At 42.7% G+C, this 24,014-nt stretch overlaps 1 protein-coding gene across 1 annotated transcript in view; it reads left to right on the forward strand.

Annotated features, from left to right (window-relative positions):
- Positions 1 to 23,569, forward strand: part of ZNF804A (zinc finger protein 804A) — a 146,258-nt gene extending 122,689 nt beyond the window's left edge. The window contains exons 3-4 of the mRNA XM_054277777.1: positions 17,415 to 17,545; positions 19,915 to 23,569. Coding sequence (XP_054133752.1) covers positions 17,415 to 17,545; positions 19,915 to 23,164 — 3,381 coding nt within the window. The 3' untranslated portion in view covers positions 23,165 to 23,569. The remainder of the gene's footprint in view (positions 1 to 17,414; positions 17,546 to 19,914) is intronic.
- Positions 23,570 to 24,014: the final 445 nt, after the last annotated feature.

Below are 24,014 nucleotides of genomic sequence, written 5' to 3' on the forward strand. Positions count from 1 at the left end.
ATTTTTTTTTTTTTAAGTTTTTGAAGTGGAATCAAAGCAAACAGAAGCCATTTCCGACCTCAGTTGACTTTTGGGGTGAGCGTGACGCAGCAGGTGACTGGCTGTGCATGCTGTGCCAGGTCTGGATTTGATGGGGAGCTGGAGCAAGGGGAACAAGGACAGCTGGGGAGGGAGCAGTGCCCTGGGTAGGTGTCTATCACTCCCTGGATTTTGTGTGGCTGGAGGATGTAAGGAAAAGGGATGGCATCCCACTCTTGGCATCCCGCTCTTCATGCTCTCATTCACTCCTGTGCAGTTTGGAAAAAATAATAAATAAATAAATAAGCCCCACCAAGCTCATAATAAAAAATCTTGAAATATTAGTCACTTCTGGGAGCACAGATGATTTCTGTGGCGTAAAGTGCCTGGTATACTGCTAAGGAAAATATTTTCTTGCACATTTGTAACTGCTGTCATTGACAGTAAAATTGCTTGAAATATAAAATAATGGTGGTGTGTTGCCTACCATGACAGGAACTGTAAGAGGTTTTGACCTTTAGTAGGCTTTAATGGGTGCTCTACGGAGGAACTGACGCTTCCATTTATTAACTTGTAATTGTCCAAAATAAAATCTGCTTTCTCCCCGTCTAGTAGATTGAAGCTTAGGGTATGCTAATTGTGCTGGCTCTTCTCCAAGCCTGACACCTTGACAGCTCTTGTCAGCTTTTAGAAGTTACTCCCTTATGAAAACTATCCTAGTTATTCTCCCATAATGGCCTTGCCACTCATCTCTTCTATGTTTTTTAATTCTGACATCAAAGTTTGCACTTAGCGCTGACCCCCTGACAGGAGAGCGTTCTCTAATGATGAGCAGTAGGTCAGTGCTCCCTGTTCTGGAGGAATGCAAAAAAAAAATTAAATCCAGCACTTTGCTTAGCAAGTGTACACCTGGGACTCTTGCTTTACTGAGGCTCAGGTATTTGCTCTTCATTAAAGAAATGAGGTTGTACAGTAAACTGATTTATTAGCTGTACCACCCAGCGCTCTAATCTCATCAAATCTCACACTGTGCAGGACTGGAGCATCTCATAATTTCTAAAAAAAGGCTGCTAATTAACATTTATGTGCTCCAGGACATGGTGGTGCTGAGACTGGTGGCACATTTTCCTTGAAGCTGGCACTGGAGCAGTATAATTGTGCTGATGGAGTTGCTGCCTCAGAGATATAAACCTGAGACCTTGACCACCATGGTAATTGCAGTTCCCAGGCTGCTTGCTGAGGAGGGAGGGCTGAAGCTCCAGCTGTGCACTGGCCAAAATCCAGGCAGGTTTTTGGATCACCTTACATGAATCCCCCCTTCAGCTTCAGCTGGTGGCAGTGGCTTTTTCTCTTCCCATTCTCGCTGTTTGGTGCAATTGGTGTGCACTGTCAGAGAGCTGCCACTGCCTGAGCCCAGAGCAGTTGTGTTCCATGGATAGTACATGTGCTCCTCAGCCCTAGTGCCTGGTCAAGAATAAAACACCCCACTGCACCACTGTAGAATTGTTATTGGAATTACAGGTTTTGGGTAAGGAAAAAATGGCACTGTCTGTGTTGGAGTCCTGGAGCCACCAGAAATCACTGGTTTGTGCATTTGGGTTACGTGTCAGCAGATGAACAGCGCTAATCAGATCACATTGATGAGAACACAACGTAAAGATGATGCTTTTCCTTCCATTTGCTGAAAGTGTAGTAGCAGAATATTATTTGGGACAGTCTGATGTGTTTTGATGGAGGGTTTTGTTTTTCTGATGACTTCTCAAACATGCTCTGTAATCAAATTTTTTCTCCCCATGCCCTGGAAAATGGTGAAGTTACAATCACAGTAACTAAGAGAGGCCTATAAACTCTTGCTCTTCAGTCCCTTGACTGTGCTAAGAAGGTATAATTGATAATTTATCTATGTTTAGGATCCTCAAGAGTGAAAGGCAAAACTATGAAAATCAGTAGTAATTAGAGCTTACTTTTCATATTCTCCTTGGGCTGAGCCTGCAAAACCAAGCTGCCAACTCTGGCTTCCCAAATTGCCAGGTCCAGAAACACCATTTCTTAGAAACATCAGTTCTTAGAAAATATGACTTTTACCACAGGTTCTCCCATTAATTTCAGTATTAAGGTTGAGAAATGAAAGACTTTCCCATCACAAACCCAATTCAGAGGGCCATTATGACAGATCAGAAATAGCTGAGGAGCTGCACAGGAGAGGAAGGATCAACTATTTTACATGCGAATGGATATAAAAAGTATCATGACTGAGTTTTTTCTGAATGTTACATCCTATTTGCTGGTGGAGGACACAGTCATTAAAGCTCTTCCATAATGTCACTGGCTGGAGAATTCTTCCAGGCTGGAAGTGGGGGAGGCAGTGGCACTGAGCAGGAATCAGGTCACAGATTGCAGATGTGCTGTGCACAGGGCACCAGCTGGTGTCTTGGAGGTCAGCAGGAATTCCAGCAGGATGATTTATTGTTGGTGATACTGCCCCAGGCAGAGCAGAGAGTTTGCAGCATCAGAGTGATGTGCCCTCCTTGTAGGCACACGAGATTTGTTCCACAACATATTTTGAAAGAAGACAGCAAGTCGCAGCTCTGCTAATGCATCTGCTTGTAAGGCTGCTACCTGGGATTGGATCAGACTCCTGATTGCCTGCTGGAAAGCCCCAGCCCTGGTTTCAGGAGGGAGAGCTGCTGGGGACTCTCACTGCTTCAGTGTGCGTGAGTTTGATGAATAGACTCCCCTCGTGCTGCTGTCAGGTGCAGCTGAGTGTGTGTGTGCTGTCTCAGGGAAGGCTCTGAATCTCTGCTGGGGAGACAAAAATCCAAATTTAGGTTTTCAGGGAATTTGTTCTTTGAAACTTCACCTTCTTTACTGATTGGATGAAAGCTTGAGGATTTTACACTGCTAAATACTGATATTTTAGTGCAAGAGCTGTGACTGAGTTCACAGGGGTTCTTGGAATGAGGGAAGAGATGAGGATCTGACTCTATGTTTCACAAGGCTTGATTTATTATTTTATAATATATATTACATTAAAACTATACTAAAAGAATGGAAGGAAAGGTTTCATCAGAAGGCTGGCTAAGAATAGAATAGGAAAGAATGATAACAGAGGTCTGTGGTTCAGACTCTGTCCGAGCCAGCTGTGATTGGCCATTAATTAGAAACAACCACATGAGACCAATCACAGATTCACCTGTTGCATTCCACAGCAGCAGATAACCATTGTTTACTTAATCAATTTTGTTCCTGAGGCCTCTCAGATTCTCAGGAGGAAAAATCCTAAGGAAAAGATTTTTCATAAAAGATGTCTGCAACACAAGAGGTACTTTAAAATATGCAAAAATTACTTAAGCAGTCCTTATATTTTGTGTGGATATAAAAGATGTTTTTTCTTCACAAAGGAAATGTTTACCCAGTATCTGATTGTCCCTCTTAAATTTTAGAGAGGAAAAAAGTGCTGAAACCTCAGTGGAAGGTGTAGGTTCAAGGCATAGCTCCATTCAATTTATGCAGCCAAGTGTTATATGTTAATAAGACTTTGTGATAAAAGAAAACACTACAGAACTTTACCCAACTTATTAAAACTAAGTAGCTATTACTTTAGTTCCATCTGCAGTGACTTTCCTGCAAGTTATTTCCTTTCATACAAATTTGGGCAGTGGGATCAAGAATTGAGCTTTAGGTGTCTGCCAGCAGCTCAGCTGGGGACCTGCTTCCTCAAAATTTGGGAAGCTCCTACCAATTTCAGGTGCAGATTTTGCAGCACAAACCAGCCTCTGGTGCTGCTTTTGCAGAGTGGTGAAATGGGAAATGACCCTGAAAGAAGGAATATTTGGAGTGATGAGACTGAGCTGTTCTCCTGCCTTATTCTGGGGGTGATCTATGACTTTGCTGATCTCTGTGCCTGTGTTAAGGCAGGACAACATGAAGGGGGCCAGGGGGGTTGCAGCCCATTCTAGGTGGTCTCAAATCAGACTTAAATTCTGCTGAATTGTGCTTTTTGCTGTAACTGGAGGGCACTTTAATGTGTGTATATTTGTGTTAGAGCTAGTCTATAAGTTCTGATCAGGAGCTGTCTAAGCTTTGTAACTTGATGAATTCCCTGAGCCTTTTTTGAGTCTCTCTGTGACTGTGCAGTGGCATCCTGAGCAAGCAGGCAAGAAACAGTTTTGGGGGATGACATTTTGATGAATGGATTCAAGACTTTCATGAAGGATGAGTCACTTTGGTGGCATTGAGAGAGAGAGAGAATTCCAACAATAAATCCAAAATGTGTGGAGAGAAAAAAGTGCTGCCTTTGTAAAGCTTTCCTTAGCATCATCTGTGGCAATTTTGCAAAAAAAAAGGGAGAGTATGTGGAAGAAAAAAACCAAGAAAAAAACAAGTGTCTTTCTGGTTTTTTGTTGTTTTCTTTTCCTATCCTAGCCCAGAGGCACTGCAGCGTTTTGATAAAAAAATCTTGAAGCAGGAATGTGGGAATGTTAAGGCAAAAGTAAAAATTTGGGCCCAGCCTGCTTTAAGGGATGTTGTGAAGACTGGGAACAGGTATTTAAAACATCTGCATTTCCATGGGAGATAACTAACCTGTGGAGAAAACAGCCAAAGTTTTGGTAGGATAGAAGGAAATGTCATGATTTGCCTCTGTATTTCTATAGGTACTTGTAGGAAATGAAGTACATAAAGAAATTTTAACCCAAATTTGTGAAAAGGTTTTCCTCTGTTCTTTGCAAAAAAATGCCCTTAAAACTTTCAACAAAGAAAAAGATAGTGCAGATGACAAAAATAAAAATACAACTACTTTGGTGAATCAGCCAGGAAAACAGGGAGGTCACTCCCAGGGTGCTCCTGCTAAATTATAGACCAGCAAAGACACCTGTTTCAGTTCAATAGCGTAAAATCTTGTGCAGAAGCAGAGAATCTGGGTCTGTAAATACTTATTAACTGTGGAGTGCTGTAGCAGTGGTGCTTGAGGATGGTGAGAGGCTTGTTTTCAGGGCTGGGAGTTCTTACAATAAGATTCTTTCTTTTCCTTCCCTTGTCTTTGCAGGAAGAGAGGGCAAGGGTCTCACAGCTCTCGTGGATGGTTCTCACTTGCTGAGTACTTTGTTTCTTTGAGTTTGCTGCAGGGAAGGAGAGGGAGGCACTTTTTAAACTTTTGTAAACATACAGTTACGTTGACCTTGAGATGATAAAGCTTCTGCTCTTATTTTCCATTTTCTGTGGCAATGCTTTATCCAGAAATACCTTCACATGGAGTATAGACATTTTAAATCTGTCTTCTGCTGAGATGTACAGAAGGTCCACCTAGTTAATTGCCCCTGTTATTTATGTGTGCCAGATAGATGGCTTTTTATGGGCTATTTTTTCTTCTTTTCATCAAACCTTGAGCCTTGTGGCAGTTCAGATTTCAGAGTTCAGTGCTGTAGATAGTGCCCAGTGCTGTCTTCCTTGCAAACTGGAACCTGTATCATGCAAGTGGATGGACTTCTATCCTTGCTGTCGTTGTTGCAAAGAAAAGGAACAACAGGTTAATGCCAGTTTTCCTTAGGAATTGCCTTCTGCCTTTAGGACTGAGATTTGGGCATGTTTCCGTTCAGTAATGAGCTTTACGTTATTAGTTAATTATTGTTTTTCTTAATTTCCTGGTGATTCTTAATCAAGGGCAAATTATCTCCTGATAGGTTCATACCTGACTGAGGTAGAGAAATATTGCAATGAATTCCTTCTGGGTTGTGTTGAAACAGAAAGCTGGACCTGCTGTACCCATTATCAGCTCTGCCCTGTGTCCCTCAAGGCTGGGGTACCCATCCAAAAACCTCCTGCATTTATGAGGGTGAAAGAAACCTCCAGCATGCAGAGCCAGGAATGTGTTAGTTTAGCTTCAACAAAAGTCCTAACAGCCTCACAGAAAGAATTATTATTAGGCCAATTATGATCATACAGGCACTTACAGTCCAGATCATCTAATTATAAGGGCTCATTGCTGATAATGACACAGATATAATAAGCTCTCTAGTGTCTGATTCTTCTCTGGTGTTAATGGTCCTCCTGAAGAAGAAAAGGGAGGTGTCATTACAAGTTGTCAGCAATGTGAGTTCTTCATGTGGGGGAGTGTGGTGTTGGTCCCCTCTGTGCCAGGAAGAAGGTGAAGTTAATATTGATGGTTTCTTTCTCCTCACTCAGGTCTATTTGGGGATATTTTAATGTGTTTACTTGCACAAATGCATGCTCCACTTAGTTGCTATTTATCCAGTGCTTCATGATAATTGCCAGAAAGTAAAATTTGCTATCTATAATAATTTTTACGTATGTTGGAGGCTATTTCACAGAATCCCAGACTGGGTCAGGTTGGAAAGGAGCACAGTGGGTCCATCTGGTCCAACTTCTGGAGTGGCCCAGCAGGGTCATCCCAGACCGCATGGCACAGGTCTGGTTGAGCAGCCCCAGCTCCCTCAGCCTCACCTCAGGAGAGATGCTCCAGTCCCTCCATCATCCCTGTCACCCTCCACTGGACCTGCTCCAGGAGATCCATGTCTGTCTTGTCTGAGGAGCCCAGACATGGACAGAGCACTCTGCATGTGGCCTCACCATGGCTTCATTTCCTTTTTATGCCTGAACTCACTTTTATCCATATTTTAAACTTGCATTCCTGTAGCAAGCAGCAGTGTAGCATTAGTGAGTTGTTTATAGCTCTGGGACCCTGCTGCCATCCCATTCCTTCCACGCTCAAGGCCCCTGCTGTGAACTTGTGCTGGTCCTTTTGGGAGTCTGTCACAGGCTGTTACAGCCCTGCTTTCCCCCAGCAGCCTCCAAGCTGTGCTTTACTGATAATTAAAGGAGCACTTTATTAACATAGCGTGGTGGTGCACACATCCCTGCTCTGCAGTCGCTAACATTTCACTCTGCAGAAGCACTGGGGCAGTAAAAGACGCACATAAATACAGACTTGCTGGCCCAACACCTTTTTCTTAATTTTTTTTTTTTCATGGTAATATCAGTGTTTTTACAGAGTTGCTTTCCAACACACTTCATCTGCATCACTGAAACTGCAAACATATAAAATCCTGACATTAATTGATCTTGCCTTGCAAGATGCAGCCTTTATTTTTAAGATTTTTTTCTGTAATTTGTAATCTTTTTTTCTGTAATTGTTTCCCTCCAAGGGCTCTGTATGTATGGTATTACAGGTTGGCTTAAGGATAACTAAGGTTTTCTCTGTGCCACTTTGCCATGGCTGAGATGTGTCAAAATTTGCAAAGGCTCATTCTTGTCTCAGTTTCCATTGGCCAAATTTATGTTCTTTGAGGAAGCTTGTCATGGTCCTGGGATAATGGTGGCAAGGACCAGATCTTGCTGCTGCTGAGGAGCAATTTGTGAGCAGAGGCTCACACACAAATTCTGTGAATTGCTCAGTGATCCAACATAAAATTGGTCTGATAAAGGGATTGTAATTTAGCTCTGACATAGAGAACTAAAATAAAGAGCTCGCTTTGGGGAAATTCATGTGTCTCCTTCAGCCCACCAGTTATCAGTGTATCCTTTGAGGGTTGTGGGAAATAACCTTTAGAAGAGCTAACTGTAAATTTTAATTCCTCATTTTTTGGTCACTGTGCACATTGTGGAGATTAGAAAGATTTAAGGTTTGGTAGGTTCATTTCAGTCTCTGTGGCAGACTTTCCTAAAATGTCAGTGACCAAAGAGGCTGAAACTAGAAAACACAGACTCAAAATGTCTGCTATCAATTTTTAATTTGCTTGTGGAAAGGGTATTGTGTCCTCGTGCAGCCAGGAATGGAGTAAGAGTCGGGATAGCAGCAGGATCCTGCAGAGAATTTCAGTGCTGCAGACACAGTGACCACTCTGGAAAGCTGATCAATGCCAGTGGACACTGGTAGGTGCTGGAGGGCTCTGCAGTGAAGAGTTGTTGGATGGAGCCTCAGAGAACTCAGAGGTGCCAAGTGCATTATTCATGCAGAAAACAGCAGAGTGGCTGCTCCAAAATGAGCAAAAAAGCAGCTTTAGCAGCTGAGCCATGCAATCTTGTGTGCTGATGGCAGTATCCATTTTGTAACCTAATCCCACTGCAGAGCCATTCTAAAAGGAAATCCAATTTTCCCTCTCCAAAGAGGTGTAGAGGTGACCTTCTGAGAGGACTTCTTGGTGAAGAAGTGTCTGCTCCTGTGAAATGGCTTAAGGAATATGAATGCTGATCAGGCAGGGATTTTTTGTGTTAGCTTAGAGCTCTCTGGATAGACTTGAGAAGAAATGTTGTGGAGCTGTCAGTATTTATACATAGAAAATTGTAACTGGCCAGAAAAAAAAGTACAAATCATTATTTCTCATTCAGTGACTGGTGAATGAGATATCAGGAAGATATCTTGAAGCAGTGGCTCCTTGAATCAATATTTTGGTTGCAGTAAAGTCAAATTAGAAAAGATTGGATATGCAATGCTCAGAATAGTTATTCTGGATGCATAAACTTCGCTGCTGGAGTGAAAGGAATAGTGGTGGATCATTTTACCAGATCATTGGGATGGTGGGACATGGGAATGGCACCTGATGTCTGAAATGGTCCATGCTGGTTTGTCCCTGCACAGCTGAAGAGGAAGAGAAGCTGTGGCATCTCAGGGCACCCCACACTTGCTGCCACCTGGGGAGAGGGGGAGTTAAGCTCTTTTCTCTGACAGTGCTAGGAATAAACATTTCTTGTCAGGATTTACAACATTGCATATGTTTTTGGTTTGTTTTTTGGGTTTTTTAATTAGAATCCTAAATGGCAGGAGAAGGAGAGGTAACTGGGAAGTGACCCTTAAAGAAATTATGTGTACCAATCTTGTATTTAATCTTTGTGAACAAGGAAGCTTTCTTACGTGTTGCTGGAAACTTTCATGGTGAATTGGAAACCTCTTCTCCCCATGAGCTCAGCAGGAGTTTCCCCACTGACTTCAAGAGAAGTATAATAAGGCCTAGAATTATTAAAATAAATACTTTTAAACCACAGGCTCTGTAACCACTTTCCAGATGTAGAAAGCCTGTGTCAGCTTCATGCTCTTTTCATTATCTGGTGGAATTATTTTGATAGGTGAGATGCTAATTCTGTACTTCTCTGTTGTTTCCTTTGTGTGTCCTTAATATTTATGGAATATTCAGCTGATTTCTGCTGAAGCTAACAAGAAAATACCCTGCAGCTTGCAGTAAGCCCAGGCTGCTATTCCACACGTGGTCAGGAGCTATCACAGTGAAATATTCAGTGTGCAAGGCTCAGCAGTTCTGCAGGCTTAAAACAATGTTTTTGCACAATGGCAACACTGCAGCCATTAAGTCAACTTCAGAGAAGCACAGTTATGTTAAAACAAAAGCAGCAGAGGTGTTAATTTATGCTTCATAACCTTTAATTTGTCAGAGTGCTATCTGCATCCTGCAGCAGGGGATGCTGAAGTGGAGCAGAAAGGCACAGGCACCATAAGGGTGTCAAACCAAGGGAGGCTCCTTGTGCTGGGGAGAGCATTAATCATCCCATAATGAAGTATGTGTTTGTTTCTGGCAGATAATTTGAGAGAGAAAAGAAAAAGAGCTAAGAAATTTCTTTTTCCTTCTATCGCTCCCTTGTACATCTTTTGCAGTTACATAATCAGGAGTAATTAGTGAGATATTCATCAAGGATAACTAGCTTTCATGTATCTTACAGGTGCAACTGTGAAAAATATTTAATGTTCTGATTTTCCCCATGATTCTGAAGCAGTAATGTTTTCATTAGGTTTTGCTTTTCATTTTAAGCTCAAGAGTAATTTTCTTCCCCCATAAAGTTAGGTAGGAAAAATGTAACTTGAGACACTCTACAAGATGCTTCAACACAAGTGTGTAATCTCACAACCTAATTATGTTTCATGAAAAATTAATTTCAGTCTTTATATTAGAAAATTAGAAAGGATCAATATGCATTTTCAGTTGTATAACATAATGCATGAATTTTATATGTATTGGTAGGTTTTAAATTTAAGAGCTGTCTCAACAGTTCTCTTTTGCAGACTGCACAACAAAGTGTACTACTGTGTATCCTACAAGTGTGCTCATGAGCAACTTGGAGTAGTTTGAGAAAACTTGCATCACATCAATTCATTTGAAGTCAGTGAGAAATCTTCTGAGTCATGAAGAATCTCATTTTCTCATCAGGGCCATGATGGAGGAGTAAAGCAACACCAACCTTCCTTCCCTCTGAATTCATCCCCAGTCTGGGATGATGCTCATGACATCTTTTTGCTAGAAAAAGAGCAGTTTCAATCTACTGAATCAACCTTTTGGGCTTCAAGGACTTGCTGTTTTTAAATCCTGCATACAACCACCTATGTGTTAGATGTCTTCTAATATTGAAAGACCATCAGGAGAGAATGGCTGCAATCTGTGGTAGAAATATGAGGGCAAAAGGATTATTCACAGCCTCCATGTTATTTGTTGTCATCTGGAGGGCTTATCATCTCATCATTTACAATGGGGTTCTGTTGCAAAGTTGTGGGGTTCTTGGCATTTAGGAAAAGTTTTAAATTTTGCAGCTCAACATGAGATGCAAACAGGCAGAGGCATGCAGAATCAGCTGCTAACTTGGAACAAACTGAAAGTCATTACTAAGCCAGCAATAGATTAATTTTATTTTTAAAAGGCCTCTGAAAAGCAAAGTGAATGGTCCTTACACTGATAGTGTGAGAAGGTGACTCCTGCACAGAAACCCTACAGATGGTGTTTGGGAAGGAGTTGAGACAGGATCAGGTAAATGGGGTTTTCACGTTTAATTCTGGAATTTCTGCAGGGCTGGAGATGCCCCAGCCCCTCGTGGTGACATCTCCTGGTGCCACCCCCTGGCAGGAAACTTTCCCCTACTCTTGTCAGCAGCTCCACAAGGAGAACTGTTAGAAACACCCCCTTGTCTCTTTCAGGAACCCATCACAGCAATTAATTCCATGGTGGCAGCATGACAAAGAAGGAAAAAAGTCCATTAATTTCTTTCTTATCTTACTCCTTTTTCCTTTCTCCTTTCTGTGGAAATAACGTGCCTTGTGTAGGGAAGGTCTGCAGCACTAACAGGGTAAATTCTCTGGGTATTCTAGTATTGTTTTCTTGGAGCTTGAATTTTTTCCTCTAATCTTTACAACAGGAGAATATAATAATAATAAAAATAGTAATAATAATAGTAATAATAATAATAATAACAGATTGCTATGAAAAGTATGTAGAATTGAACACTAGAGCATAAGGAAGGAGATGCTGCCCTGTTGTGCCTTGTGAAGAACAGCTGCAGAAGAGTAAAATACATACATTTATGTTTATATTTATATTTATGTTCTCTCTCATATGCTCTCATATATGTCTATATATATATACGCTCTCACAAAGCGCTGAAGGCAGAAGGAAAATATGTGAATTTTACATCTTAGTAAGCCATGTTTTCTGCTTTAAATGGCATATTTCATTCTCCATTTGAGCGTTTACAGGTGTTACATGAGCTGTGTTCTAGTCAGTTATTATTTATAATTGATTAAGCTCGATCCTCTTTGTGAGAGGCACTAATCTGGTTTGGTGTGACAAGTGTTTATCTGATGAGTTCTTGTCACTCTGTTTGCCACACCACAATTCCCATGAAGCAGCAGCATCCCATCTCAGCTAGCAGGGAGTTACAGGGGAACATGCACAGCTTTTAGAATCATCATTGGAAGCTAAGCAACACTCGTGTTAATACTCATTGCATATCATAGAGTTTTTTTAAAAACACAAATTGAACATAAGCAAAAAAAAAACTTTATTAAATATATGTTTTCAATCATGTATAGATTGAGAAGGAAGAGTTTGTTTTTTAAATAAATCCAAATGCCAATTTTGTCTCACTTCCGCCACACTGCTGAACTCCCAACCCATGTTTAGGTAATTAGGAAATTTTTGAAGGGCAGGAAGGAGCTGCAGTGGAGTTCCAGCTCATTTTAGGGTACAGATGGAGCTATAGAAAGGACAGGGCCTGGGGAAGCTCCTGCTGGACTTGGGATGCACATGCAGCACTGAATATCCCATGGCTGGGATCCCAGCCTGTCACTGGCTGGGCAGGTGGAGAAGGAGGGGGCTTGGCCTTTTATTTTGATGAGTTATTTTTAAAAGCTAAAACCACATAAATTAATGATTTAGTGACTGCTGGGGATGCAGTCATTTTTCCTGATAAAGTGAGAAGGCAGTAAAGCATCAAAATTTGATGTCATGGCTGTTAAATTCTGTAATTTTATACTTCCATTGATCAGAAAATGAATTTATGGCTACGTATTTTCAGCATTGTAAAAGTCCACATAATTTAATAGTTAATCTAAGGTCAAAAGTGAATTAGCATAATAGTATCTGAACTGCACTGCCCTAAAATCCCCTGACAGACATCTTCCTGCCTCCTGCTATTATAAAAACTGCTCCCATTGGTTCTTAACCCCGTTAAAGTTGTTCCTGGATAAGCTTTGCAAGGGTGGTTTATGAGAGCCTGTTTGAATAAGCAGTCCTTAGATGGTGCCTCTGCGCTGGTGGGATGGCTGTTTTTGCTGTGAGATATTAGCACCACAGAGAGAGCCTGTATCAATCCTGATGCTCATAAACTTCAGTCTCATAAACTTTTTCTTTGTTAAAAATCTCACTGCTTTTCTTCAGAGTCAGTTCTGATGACGTTAAGTAATATGTTCAAAGTTATAAAATTAATATGTATATATTTTTTATATATATAAAAGTCTGATTCTTTTTCTTCCCCTTCATTTTATCACCTTAATGCCTTAATATTCATGTACATTGGGTTTCACTATTAAGCTTTTATTTGCTTTTGTTGTCCTGCGTCTATTTATTAATTAACGCCTATGCCTTTCTCTGTGTTTTGGAGGTCCGTTAGTTTAAAAGGCTATTGCTACAATGTTTAAATCTTGAGTTTAAATTTAAAAAAAAAAAAGCCAATAGCCAGTTTTCAGGGTGGCAAAAGGCTTGTAATAACGATGTAAGAAGTGCTTTTAATGCCATAATGTGTCTTTGGTTTTGAGAGGATTTGATCTAGAGAGTGATTTCAGGCACCTGGCTTTGGCAGCAGAATGTGGGCTTGTGGCTTCTCTGTTATAAAATGCAGGGGAGAATTAGAAAACTCATAATTAGGAAGCCCAGAATTAGGAAATCCAGAATTAGGAAACTTTTTTGAAAAGCAGTGTGCTGAAATTAATTATCTAATGTGGTAAATGGGGAAGACAAGTGTGAAGGGACCAGGAGTGGGGTCCTGTTGGAAATCCTCTTAGGATTCCCTTGATTTTTTCTTATACTTGCCTTCCTTGAGAAGTGCAGCCACACCTGCATTTGGAGCTCCTGTGGCCACCTCATGGATAGTTTCATCCATGCACAGGTACACAGGATTCTGTAAAATTCTTGCTTTCCATCTGGACTGAGGAGCCTCAGCGCATCGCAATGTGTGCACTAAGGTACTTGGCTGAGCCTTTTAGAAATAGCTGGAATATTTCTGCTTCAGGCCCTGTGTTACAGTTAGATTTGCTAGAATAATCCAGCTGCTGCCCCGGGGAAAGCAGCCCAGCTGCAGGAGCACATTACAAGGTGGAGAATCAGGGTCAGGCTTCCCATCCCTTCAGGCTGGGCAAAGTCATTTGCAAGCCGAGGGCTCCGTGCTCTGCACCTCCAACGTGGCAATGCGCAGGATCAGGATAATGATGAAGGCATTCAGGTCTCCTGCAGAAATGTCATTTAATTATTCATTGTGCACTGCTGGTTGAACTCTGCTGGCTGGGTCACACACGTTTTTGAGCTGCTTTGTAAGCAGGAGAAAAGGCAGGAGGGAATTCAATGCAGAATCCCTGGCTGTTAATTATTGGCCTACTGATCCATGGAAAAATCCAAGCATAACAGGCATTAAACTGCTGTTGAAGTTAGCATTAGTGAACTGCTCTGCCACATGCAAAGGCAGAAAAATTATAAGGAAAATATGGTTTGTAGGAAAAAAAAAAAAATCACACTAGTTTTTCTATTGCTGCTATTTACTTTGAACAACTTTAGGGGGGTCCCTCTGATGGTAAGAATTCATGGAGTAATGGTATGATTGGGTGATAGCTCATTTTCATTTTCAAAATTTTAGTGAAACCAATGATTTTGCCCAACTAAGGGCAGCAAAAATGCAGTGCCAGCAATCCTGAGCATGTCTGAGTGCAGTTAGGGAATGCAGGTGATGATAGTTCATCACATGGCTAAAAGAACAAAATTGCTACAGTATCAAAAAAAGAAAAAATGGAGGGGATGCAGTTACTAATTTAGGTGATCTTTTATTTAAAGGAAATAGGATTTTTTTTTTAAACACCAGGTGCATGTCTTGTGGTTTAGAACTAGGAGGAATTCCACTTAGACATGAATAAAGACCTCAGGAGTTGCCAGGGTATAATCTTTGCAGATTGTTAAAGCACTCCATGAAAGACTGAGATACCAGTTGTGAGAAGAAAAGAAACAAAGCCCAAAGAGCAGTTTTGTGTGCAGGAAAGGGAGGGTGTACCTACCAGGAGGTCTGGCAGAAGGGGAGCTCTGGGTTCTCCATGTTATAAATAAGAAGCCTGACTAGGCCAATATTCAAGCAGCAATCAATTTATTAATTAATATGGTAAAGTATGAGCTTATCTCATCCAGAAGAGAAGAGCAGGCAAAGGCTGAGCACACGAAACTTGTGCCACACCTACTTGCAGCCATCCAAGGAAAACAATTTAATTTCTTTAAAACTGAGAGCAGGCATGGAGTGCTGCTAACTTAGCAGTGAGACTAAAGGGTTCAGAATCTGGTCAGACTCAAATCAGTAATTATAATCATCCCAGTAATTACAGAAAAGTACTGCAGCTGGGAGGTGATTATGGATTTGTATACACGTCAGCTTCTCCTTTTCAAGCATGTGAGACAGTGCCCTATTATCTTCCTTTTGTTCCCTTACTTCTCACTTACTTCTTTCTTTAGCACTTGAGAGGAAAAAAACCCTGAAAAAATATTGAGCTCCACAAAATGCAATTAAATCCTCTCTTTAAGTGCCAAGGGCTGGAGGTGAGGAGGGGAAAGAGCAAATTTCATCTCTTCTCTTGTGTTTTGAGTACTCAGAAGTTTCCTATGAAATGAAGCACTTGAGGTTTCATGAGTGGCTGGTGGGAGGCAGGGTCACTATCTTGCTGTCTAGGAAAACAGGGGAGCACAAGGGTAAGATGTGTTCAACAAAGATGCTCCACGCTTCAAGTATTCTTTTTCTGGGAAAAACAGATACCCTATATCTAGTTTTGAGTGTACTTATAACCTTACAATGTATTAGGACAATAAAAGCAAATTTTTATCAGTAGAAAGTTTTGATATTTAGAAAATATAAATGGTGGAAGATGTGATTATGTTTCAGATTATTTTTCTCTATCTATCAAGGATATCCAGGCATCTGGAAAAGAATGCAAAACTTTGAAATAGAGAGTGGCAGTCATTTTTTCTGCAAGTTTGTTTTCTCTACATGTTTCTCCATATTTATTCTTGGCATTGAATGGACTTGCCAAGTAGTGTTACCATCACCCATAAAGGCAAAGACTAATTCAGTATGTGACTGACTCCTAGAATATCTCAAGATATGGATGATCCTTGGTGGGGATGGGTTGGTGTGACTGTGTTCGCAGGAGTCTTAGGTTGAGGGAAGAGGATCTGACTCCATTTTTCAGAAGACTGATTTATTATTTTATGGTTTATATTATATTAAAACTATACTAAAAGAATTGAGGAAAGGATTTAATCAGAAGGTTAGATAAGAAGAGAAAAAGAAACAATGATAACAAAGGTTTGCGTCTCACTCGGTCAGAGTTCAAGCCAGCTCACTGTGATTGGCCATTAATTAGCAACAACTGCATAAGACCAATCACAGACCCACCTGTTGCATTCCACAGCAACAGATAACCAATGTTTACATTTTGTTCCTGAGGCCTCTCAGCTTCTCAGGAGAAAAATCTTAAGGAAAAGATTTTTTCAGAAAATGTGTCTGTGACAGGTTGGCCCCATAAGGATCATGGAATCCAACTGCCTACCCCTTGCAGAACCACTTAAAACCAAGCCATGTGTCCCCTAGAGCCAGCTGGTATGTGTGAGGTGTTTTTCTGTGAATAGGGGAAAGAAAAATTCACAAAAGGGGTGAAATTAAAAGAGTTGAGAAGAAACAGGAGGACACTGCTGACAGTTTTGCACACTCTATTCTGTGTATCTATTAAGTGTGCCAGCAGTGGTGACAAAAGCTCTTAATACCCCTCAAACAATTTGAAGTTAGAGTTTTTGCTTCTACAAATCACTTGGCCACTGTTCATGGCCAGTCATTAGCCCTGGACACTAAAAGGGGATGACAAGTTACTGGGTTCTTCCCAGAATTGTGAGATGATGGTTTTGTAAGATGATGCCATCAGACTGTGAGCCCTAATCAGGGCACTCTGAGGACCAGTGGGGTTTGGGACCTACTGGAATACATTTTGCTGACATGAAGAACAGGGAGGCCCCTGCATATTGTCCTTCTGTGATGTAAAGAAAATGATATTCCCTTTTTGTGTGGAGGATCAGAGCTGAGCACTTCCATTTCCCTCCAAAGAAGCAGGCTGGAGATAAAACAAACCCCATGAGATCCTGGGTTGCTCCCTGGTACCTTTACAGCTGCTGTGTCAGACATGAAAGTAATGAGAGCAGGAGACACAGACTCCTTCAAAGGGACAATCTCCCCATTTCAGAGCCCACTTCTGTGTCCATTACATCTCCTGGAGATCCCTGCTGGGTCAGGGCCCTTTAACAGCTCCACTAATGCCTGGGATGGCAGGACAGGTGCTCTCAGGAGCTCTGCAGGTGTTGGCATGCTGATGGCAGGGCCAGGGGGACCGTGGTGAGCTGAAGGGAAGAGCTTGGAGAGCTTCCACAGAGCAGCAGTGACAAGTGCCATGCCCAGCATCTTGGGCAGAAAAATTCCACGTTTAATGTCATCTGAGGATCAACAGACTTTTGAGAGGCTTTGCAGAACAATACCTGAGTTGGTCTCATTTTTGGTTGAAATCTCAAAAATCTGTGGGGAATGTTTCGGGGAGGAATCGTGAACAAAATTCTGGGTGAACTTTCCCTCACCCTACTGAGACTGATATATAATATCACAAAAGCTACAGTAAAATTTGCTAGGCTGTCTCTAGCCTGGCTAACCTGTCTCTAGCACCTCTAGGTATTTTGGTTGTTCCCTTGAAATCCTGAAATCTGTTGAATGGTTGGGTTCAGAATAATTCATGCTGTGGGCACTTACCAGCAAGTAAGAGCCGTGAAAATGTTTCTCATCCCAGGGGTTTTTACGTGCATTTATGTGGCTGTTTCTTGCAGAGGCTGAAGGAGCTGAAGCAGAGGGAGTTTGCTCGAAATGTAGCATCTAAGTCACGAAAAGATGAAAGAAAACAGGAGAAAGCCCTTCAACGTTTGCACAAGCTAGCTGAGCTAAGGAAAGAGAGAACCTGGTAAGTCCATAGCTGCTCAAACAGCAAAAATACTTTTGAAAAAGCCCTCCACTGTTTGCTGGTGCTGTGGGATGCAGGAGCCCCTTGGCTGTAACACCACACACGAGTTTTTAGGGTGTTTTGGAAGCATTCTGTGCTCAGTATTTGATTCACACTGTGTGCAGGAATCAATGTTTAACACTGCTTTTTCAGCTGAGCTGAAATGACACATATTTTTAGTTTAAAAAAAGATGTGTTTCATATATATTTCATAAAACCAGGCACTTTGGTTGAAAGCTGAGTGAACTAGGTCATGCATTTGCAGGCTGACACTACTTCATTGATGAGGTGAGGAACACAGTCTGTCTCTCTAGGATGTAACAGATCTCTGCGATTTAGTTTTCAAAATGCTCGCCTGGGAAAGCATCCAGAAACCTAGCTTTACATCTCAATAGCCAGATTTTTTATATTAAAAGGTAAATGCTTCTTTTTCCCCTCCTCAGCAGTGTGTTTACCTCCCTCTGCAAAAGTGACTCCTTGCTGCTCGTGCATTTTTAGTATTGTATCTAGGCATGGTGTTGAAATTAGAGTTGAGCTTGCTTGTTGTGACTGAATTCTCAAAAATATGACACAGTTCTGACACTGATAAGCCACTGAAGATATATGTACTTGTCACAGTGCAATCTCTGGAGAAGAAAAGAAAGAAAAAATGTAGATGCTCATGTGTAAATTTTTTCTCTTCATTCAGCCTTCCCCCCCATCCCAAGATGAACAAACAGAGAAGTCCAACCAAGCTGCAGCTCCTGTTCAGAAATATTCTCTTTGTCCCTAGTTTGGATGGTGGACAGTGTCCTGAAACAAAATGTGAATGAGCAGGTGGATTAACATGGATGTTGTGGGGTCTGCTTGACAGGAGAAACACAACACCAAACTTTTTAATCTTCCTGTGATAACTCATGTGGAGACTCTTTCTCCTCCATGAGTGTTTCAACTGTTCATGTTTTATACTTGAGTATTTCAGATATAATTCCCCCTAAACATGCTCCAAAACTTGCATTTTGTATATTGCATGAGAAAGACGAGAGAATAATTGCTGTTTTCCTTTTTCCATGCTAGTGAAGCACAGATTTTGCAAGGCTTTGTTACTTCTGTATTATTTGTTGGGGTTTTTTTAATATCCTTTTGCTAGTTCCTGAAGAAGAATTTTTTTTCTGAGCCTAATTTATCTATCTCATAATTGCTATTTGCCACCACTTTGCATCCTTAGAGGTGTGACATGGACAGACACACAGGATTTTTTAAACTGGCATTTTCTAGGCTGTTTTTGTAGAAGCCACCATTTTATTCTGTGAAAGTAAGGATTTCTGTGTGGGTTTAATATATATTTCAAATTTATAAAGAACTGGGCAAGGCAGGAATTCTCATGAGGAATTCTTTTCTCATAAAACCTCTACCTTAATTTCTAGACCTGACAGGGTAAAGACATTATTCTTCATCTCAGCACTTCTTGGGGTCTTAAATGACTCTTGAAAGTGTTACCAGTGACTCATCAGTGAATATTGCTCTGCACTGTAACACAGCGTGATTTGACTAAAACAAACAAACAAATGGTTTTAATGTAGGTCCATTACTCCTAGTGCTGAGCAGCTTCTGTGGATCCTGGAAAATTGTCAGCTTAAACACTTTTTCCTCCTCTCTTTGCTTCCTATTAAGTCAAATAGAACAGATGGGAAGAGGACATGAAATGAAGAACAGAAGTAGACAGTGATAAATTTTTTTCTCAAGAGGGATGAATCACTTACTTTACTTCAGCCAGCTGAAATCCTCTCCCCAGTTTTATTTCTCCATGAAAGAAATTGCTGAGGTGGTGATGGTTGGGTCTGTGCACACAAATAGGATGGGAGCTGCTGGGGGATTGCCTGTGGGCAGAGCAGCAGTCTCTGGAATGATGGCTATGTGGGAAGTGCTCCATGAAGCACCCTCTGCTTTAATGTATTTTGTAGCATGAAGGCATGTAAAACTGCAATCTGTAGTAATGGTGTTGTAACCCTGGTGGTCTGCTGGGAGGAGAAGCAAGATTTTTATGGAGACAGACAGTTTCTTCTTTGGCCAGCCAGTGTGTCTTGGAAAACTTAACTACTTTGTAGGGATGTTAGTCCTTCAGCTGATAACTTCACATGAAGGAGCTGGGAGCATAATATTTACTCATCCTATTTTTTAGTACAAGTCAACTGATCTTTATTATAAAAGATGGCATTTTTTTGTAGTCTAAATGTACACATCTACAGAGTCTTCCTCTTTCCTTGAAAAGCTCCCTTAAATGTAATCACCTTGTTTCTGTCAGCAGTTTTCTGAACGTTATTGACCCAAAGTTTTGTTTTCCTTCCTAGTGCTCCCGGGAGCGGCCCTATGTTCAAGTCCACCACGGTGACCGTGCGAGATGACTGCAGTGATGTCCCCAGAAGCGCTGCCACAGATTCTGCCAGGAGCCAGGACTTCAGCTGCACGCTGATGCACGATGCACAGAACTGCAAGGACATTGCTTCTGTTATTTCTCCCTCTCCTGGAGATGCTGGAGGTCACCAATCCGACCCTAACAAATGCGGAGAGCAGCTTCAAGGAGCTCAAGGACACAGAGTTGGGTTCTCCTTTGCTTTTCCCAAGAAAGCAGCAGTCAAACTGGAGTCTTCAGCTGCTGTTTTCTATGAGTTTAATGAGGACACCTCCATGGAGCATGGATTTAGCAGGAGGAGTAGGTTTGTTCCAGGAACGTGCAGCCTTCAGTCTCCTTCGGCAGCAGCAGAAGTAGCCGTGTGCCCTGAGGAGAAAGACAACTGCTCTCACCCACTGGTGGAGAAATGCACGGACACAGCAGAGGCTCCTGAAGCTCAGGAGCTGTCCAGTGAAGGGAGCAGGGTGCTGGAGAGCCCAGCCTTGCCTCCTGCCATGCCCCACTCAAAGCAGCTGGTGTCCCCAGACACGGGTGGCCATGGTGTGGATGTGAGTGTGGCCGAGTTAGGGGACCAAAGGGTGGCCCTGGCTGCAGACAGTGCCCAGGTCCTGCCCCTGTCCCCAGAGCTGCAGGCAAACAGAGCTCCTGAGCAGGAACTGGTAGAGGATTGCTCCTCTGTGCAGGATGCTGCAGAGGAAAACTGTAATGATGGGAACAGGGATGCACCTGCAACTGAAAGTGAAATAAAAACTCTGGGGGCTGATGCAGCAGCTCCAGCACTGTCTGAAGAAGGTAGTGGAGCCCCAAAGAGCAAACCAGATGTATACAAAAGGCCCTGTCAGCCCTTTGTTCCTGTACTCAGCAAATATGGATCAAATGTTCTTCAGTGGCCATCAGAAATGTTAATTTATACAAGTACAGACCCATCAATTTCTTACAGCTGTAATCCTTTATATTTTGATTTTAAGTCATCAAGAGCAAGTGAAAGCCAAGAAAAGCCCAAGCATCAACCAAACATACCTCATTTGCACCATAAAACTGAATCTGATCATATCTTAGTCTCAGATTTTACAAAAAGATCTACTTCAGAGTGTGGTGATTACGAAGTAGAAGTGAATAAAAATGTGTGCAACTATACAATACCCCTGTTAAGTGATGTTTCCCTCTTCAGAAATTGTGACCTTGCAAAAAATCAAAACAAAGTGTCCTTGGATGAGTCATTCAGGATTAGAAAAATAGAAAAGTATCACATATCTCATAACCCCTTACGACAAAACACTGTGATAGATGAGAAATACAACAAAGTCTGGATCAAAGAAAGCCATGAAAAATGGCTTCACAAAAGCAGAAAACGGAAAAGGAGAAGAAAATTATGTCATTGTCATTATCATCACTGTGGAGACACAACAGTAGCAGAAATGGAGATGTCTCCAGTAACTGAAAAAGAAGTTACTTACAGAGATGAAAATAAATATCAGCACCTTCAAAATAACACAGAGAAGTGCAGGCATGATGCAGGAAATATCTGGTTGACTGCAGGCGAGGTGCAGCAGTCACAGCCAAAATTCAGCACTGAAAATGGTCCTAAGAGAGTCGTGTCTGCCTCAAATCACATACACTGGGACAGAGGCTGGTGTGACTTTTGGAGTGCAAAAAGCAGCGCCCATCACCACCACGGCTGTAAGGGAGCACGCAGGAAGAGCAAAGGCAGCTCCCGGAGGCAGGCCAAGCAGCTGAGCTCCAGGAGGCACAGCCTAAGGCACTCCAAAACGTGCTGCAGATGGAAAGTCAGGAGGCCAAGCTGTAGCCCAGAGCATAAATGTTTGGGACAGTGCAGTGAGGAGAAGGGGCTGAGCCAAAACCAGCCCACAAAGAGGGGTTACAGTGTTCTGACGGAAGAGCCCGAGAAGCCACACCGCAAGCGGAGGCAGCACACCTATTCCTACTCCTCTTCCTCGGATGAAAGCTCCTGTGGACAGGCATTATCAGCAGAGGAATACCCAAGGCAAGGACATGCTTTAGGTGCCCACCACAAGGCAAAAGGGAAACGCAGGAAAAGGAAGGCGAGGATCCATCATGTTTTCCTCGACAGGAATGCAAAAAGTGAGACCTCTGAATCTTCCAAAGAAAATTCTGCCAGTTCTTCATTAAATATTTTGGGGGACTTAGCGACTCAAGACAATCTAGAGGGAACTAATGCAGCTCCCAGGGATGATGATGCAAAAGACAGGGATGAAACAATGGAGCTGGAGGAGAGCAAGGCACCTCTAGAAAGTGCTGACCCACAGGTGCTGGAAGATGATAAAGCGACGGCATGCTCAGTGATGGAGAGCGCACCAGCCACGCTTCCCGATGGCACCATCACAACTTCTGCTGCTCCTGGTGCCCCCCAGCACAGTGCTCCAGCGGCTGCTGTCAAACAGGGTGTTCCCCAAGAGGGAAAGAAAAAGGAAAACGTCAACAGTCGCGAAAACCCAGCTCGTTACAAAGTTCCCCTCCCCAACAGACACTTGGAACAAACTCCTCCCAAATCCTATCTTTGCCATTACGAGCTGGCCGACTCTCTCCCACACGAGAAGATGGGCGAGGTGGCCGGCGAATGGCTGCAGTGCAATCCCGGCATATTCAGCAGCCCCCCTCCCTTGCCGTTCAAAGAAGCACACCTCAACACCCACACCTTCCTAACCACCGAGCAGCTCATAGCCCCCTTCCCCCTGCCCGACCAGGCCCTGCTCTTCCCTCCCGACAGCCCGGAGAAGTTCAAGGAGCTCCCCTCGGAGGCCTACCCGCAGCAGATGGTGCCGCAGAACGTGCTGTCGGCCAAGGTGAAGTTCGCCCTGGCCCCACCAGCCCTGCCACCGCTGCCGCCGCCGCCGCTGCGCTCCAGCTCGGTGACCACCATCCACCACACGGTGCTGCAGCATCACGCCGGGGTGCTCAAGGTGCTGCAGCCGCACCAGCAGTTCCTGTCGCAGGTGCCGGCCCTGTCCAGAGCCCAGCCCTTGGCCCAGCTGGCCGTGTCCCCGGCAGGCCAGGCCGCGCTGGTGGCGCCGCCGCCGCTGCCGCTGCTGCCGCCCGCCGTGCTGCCACCTGCCCCGCTGCCCTTCCCGCCGCTGCCGCACCCCGCCGGCTTCCCCTCCCTGCTGGCCCCGCACCCCGCCGTCATCCCCCTGCAGCCGCTCTTCTAGGACACACAGAAAAACAAAAATAAGGAAAAAAAAAGGCCTTCACCCAAACTGCTGTTTCTTAAACTGGTTAAAATTCCTTGCTCCTCGGGAAGCATTTACTGTAAGTATAACGATGCAAGAAAAATTGAGACCTACACTATTACTAAAGCACTGAATAGTCCGATATTAATTACGAACTATATATATATGTGAAAATCATGTCTTAGAATATGTATAATGTATATAAAATATATTTATAGTTCTATAACTTATGTTGTAAAGTATTCACTTTTTCGTTTTTTTATCTTTGTGTATTTGCACCTATTTAATGTTTAGATAAAGCTGATGCACTATGTTTTGTACTATGTTCTCTGAAACTGTAAATCTAGTGACAAACTATCTCTTGCAATAAATTTTTGTTAACTACTTAAGCATATCAAAAATCTTTCATTATAAGCCTCATGGATGTTGTTCTTCCATGTCCTCCTGCAGCTGGATAGCATCCTCTGCCCCTGCTATGCTGGGATAACCAGGTTTCCTACACGCCAGTGATTTATCAGGGAGGCTCAGAGGCCAATACCTCGAGGGCAGCTGTCTCACCAAGCCAGAGAGAAAGGGTAATAGATGTGTTTGTGTTAGCAGCTTGATGTCACCGTGACAAATTTTGCCCACTTGTACTGTGTGCACACACTGCTGACTGGTGGAGCTGATCCCTTCCATACCAAACCACAGAAAGGCAATGTAACAAACACAATGCTGGTGATGGAAGGGGAAGAAAGGCCAATATTGACAGCAGTTTGGCTTGGAGGGAATGTTGCTTGTAGTGGAAGGGTAGAGCCTTGGTTCCACCCAGCAGAGAGAGGTCCTTGCT

Source organism: Melozone crissalis, unplaced genomic scaffold (genome assembly GCF_028551555.1).
Source record: "Melozone crissalis strain CALT ecotype California unplaced genomic scaffold, PUWL_Pcris_2 ptg000023l_1, whole genome shotgun sequence".
Classification (NCBI taxonomy): Eukaryota; Metazoa; Chordata; class Aves; order Passeriformes; family Passerellidae; genus Melozone; species Melozone crissalis.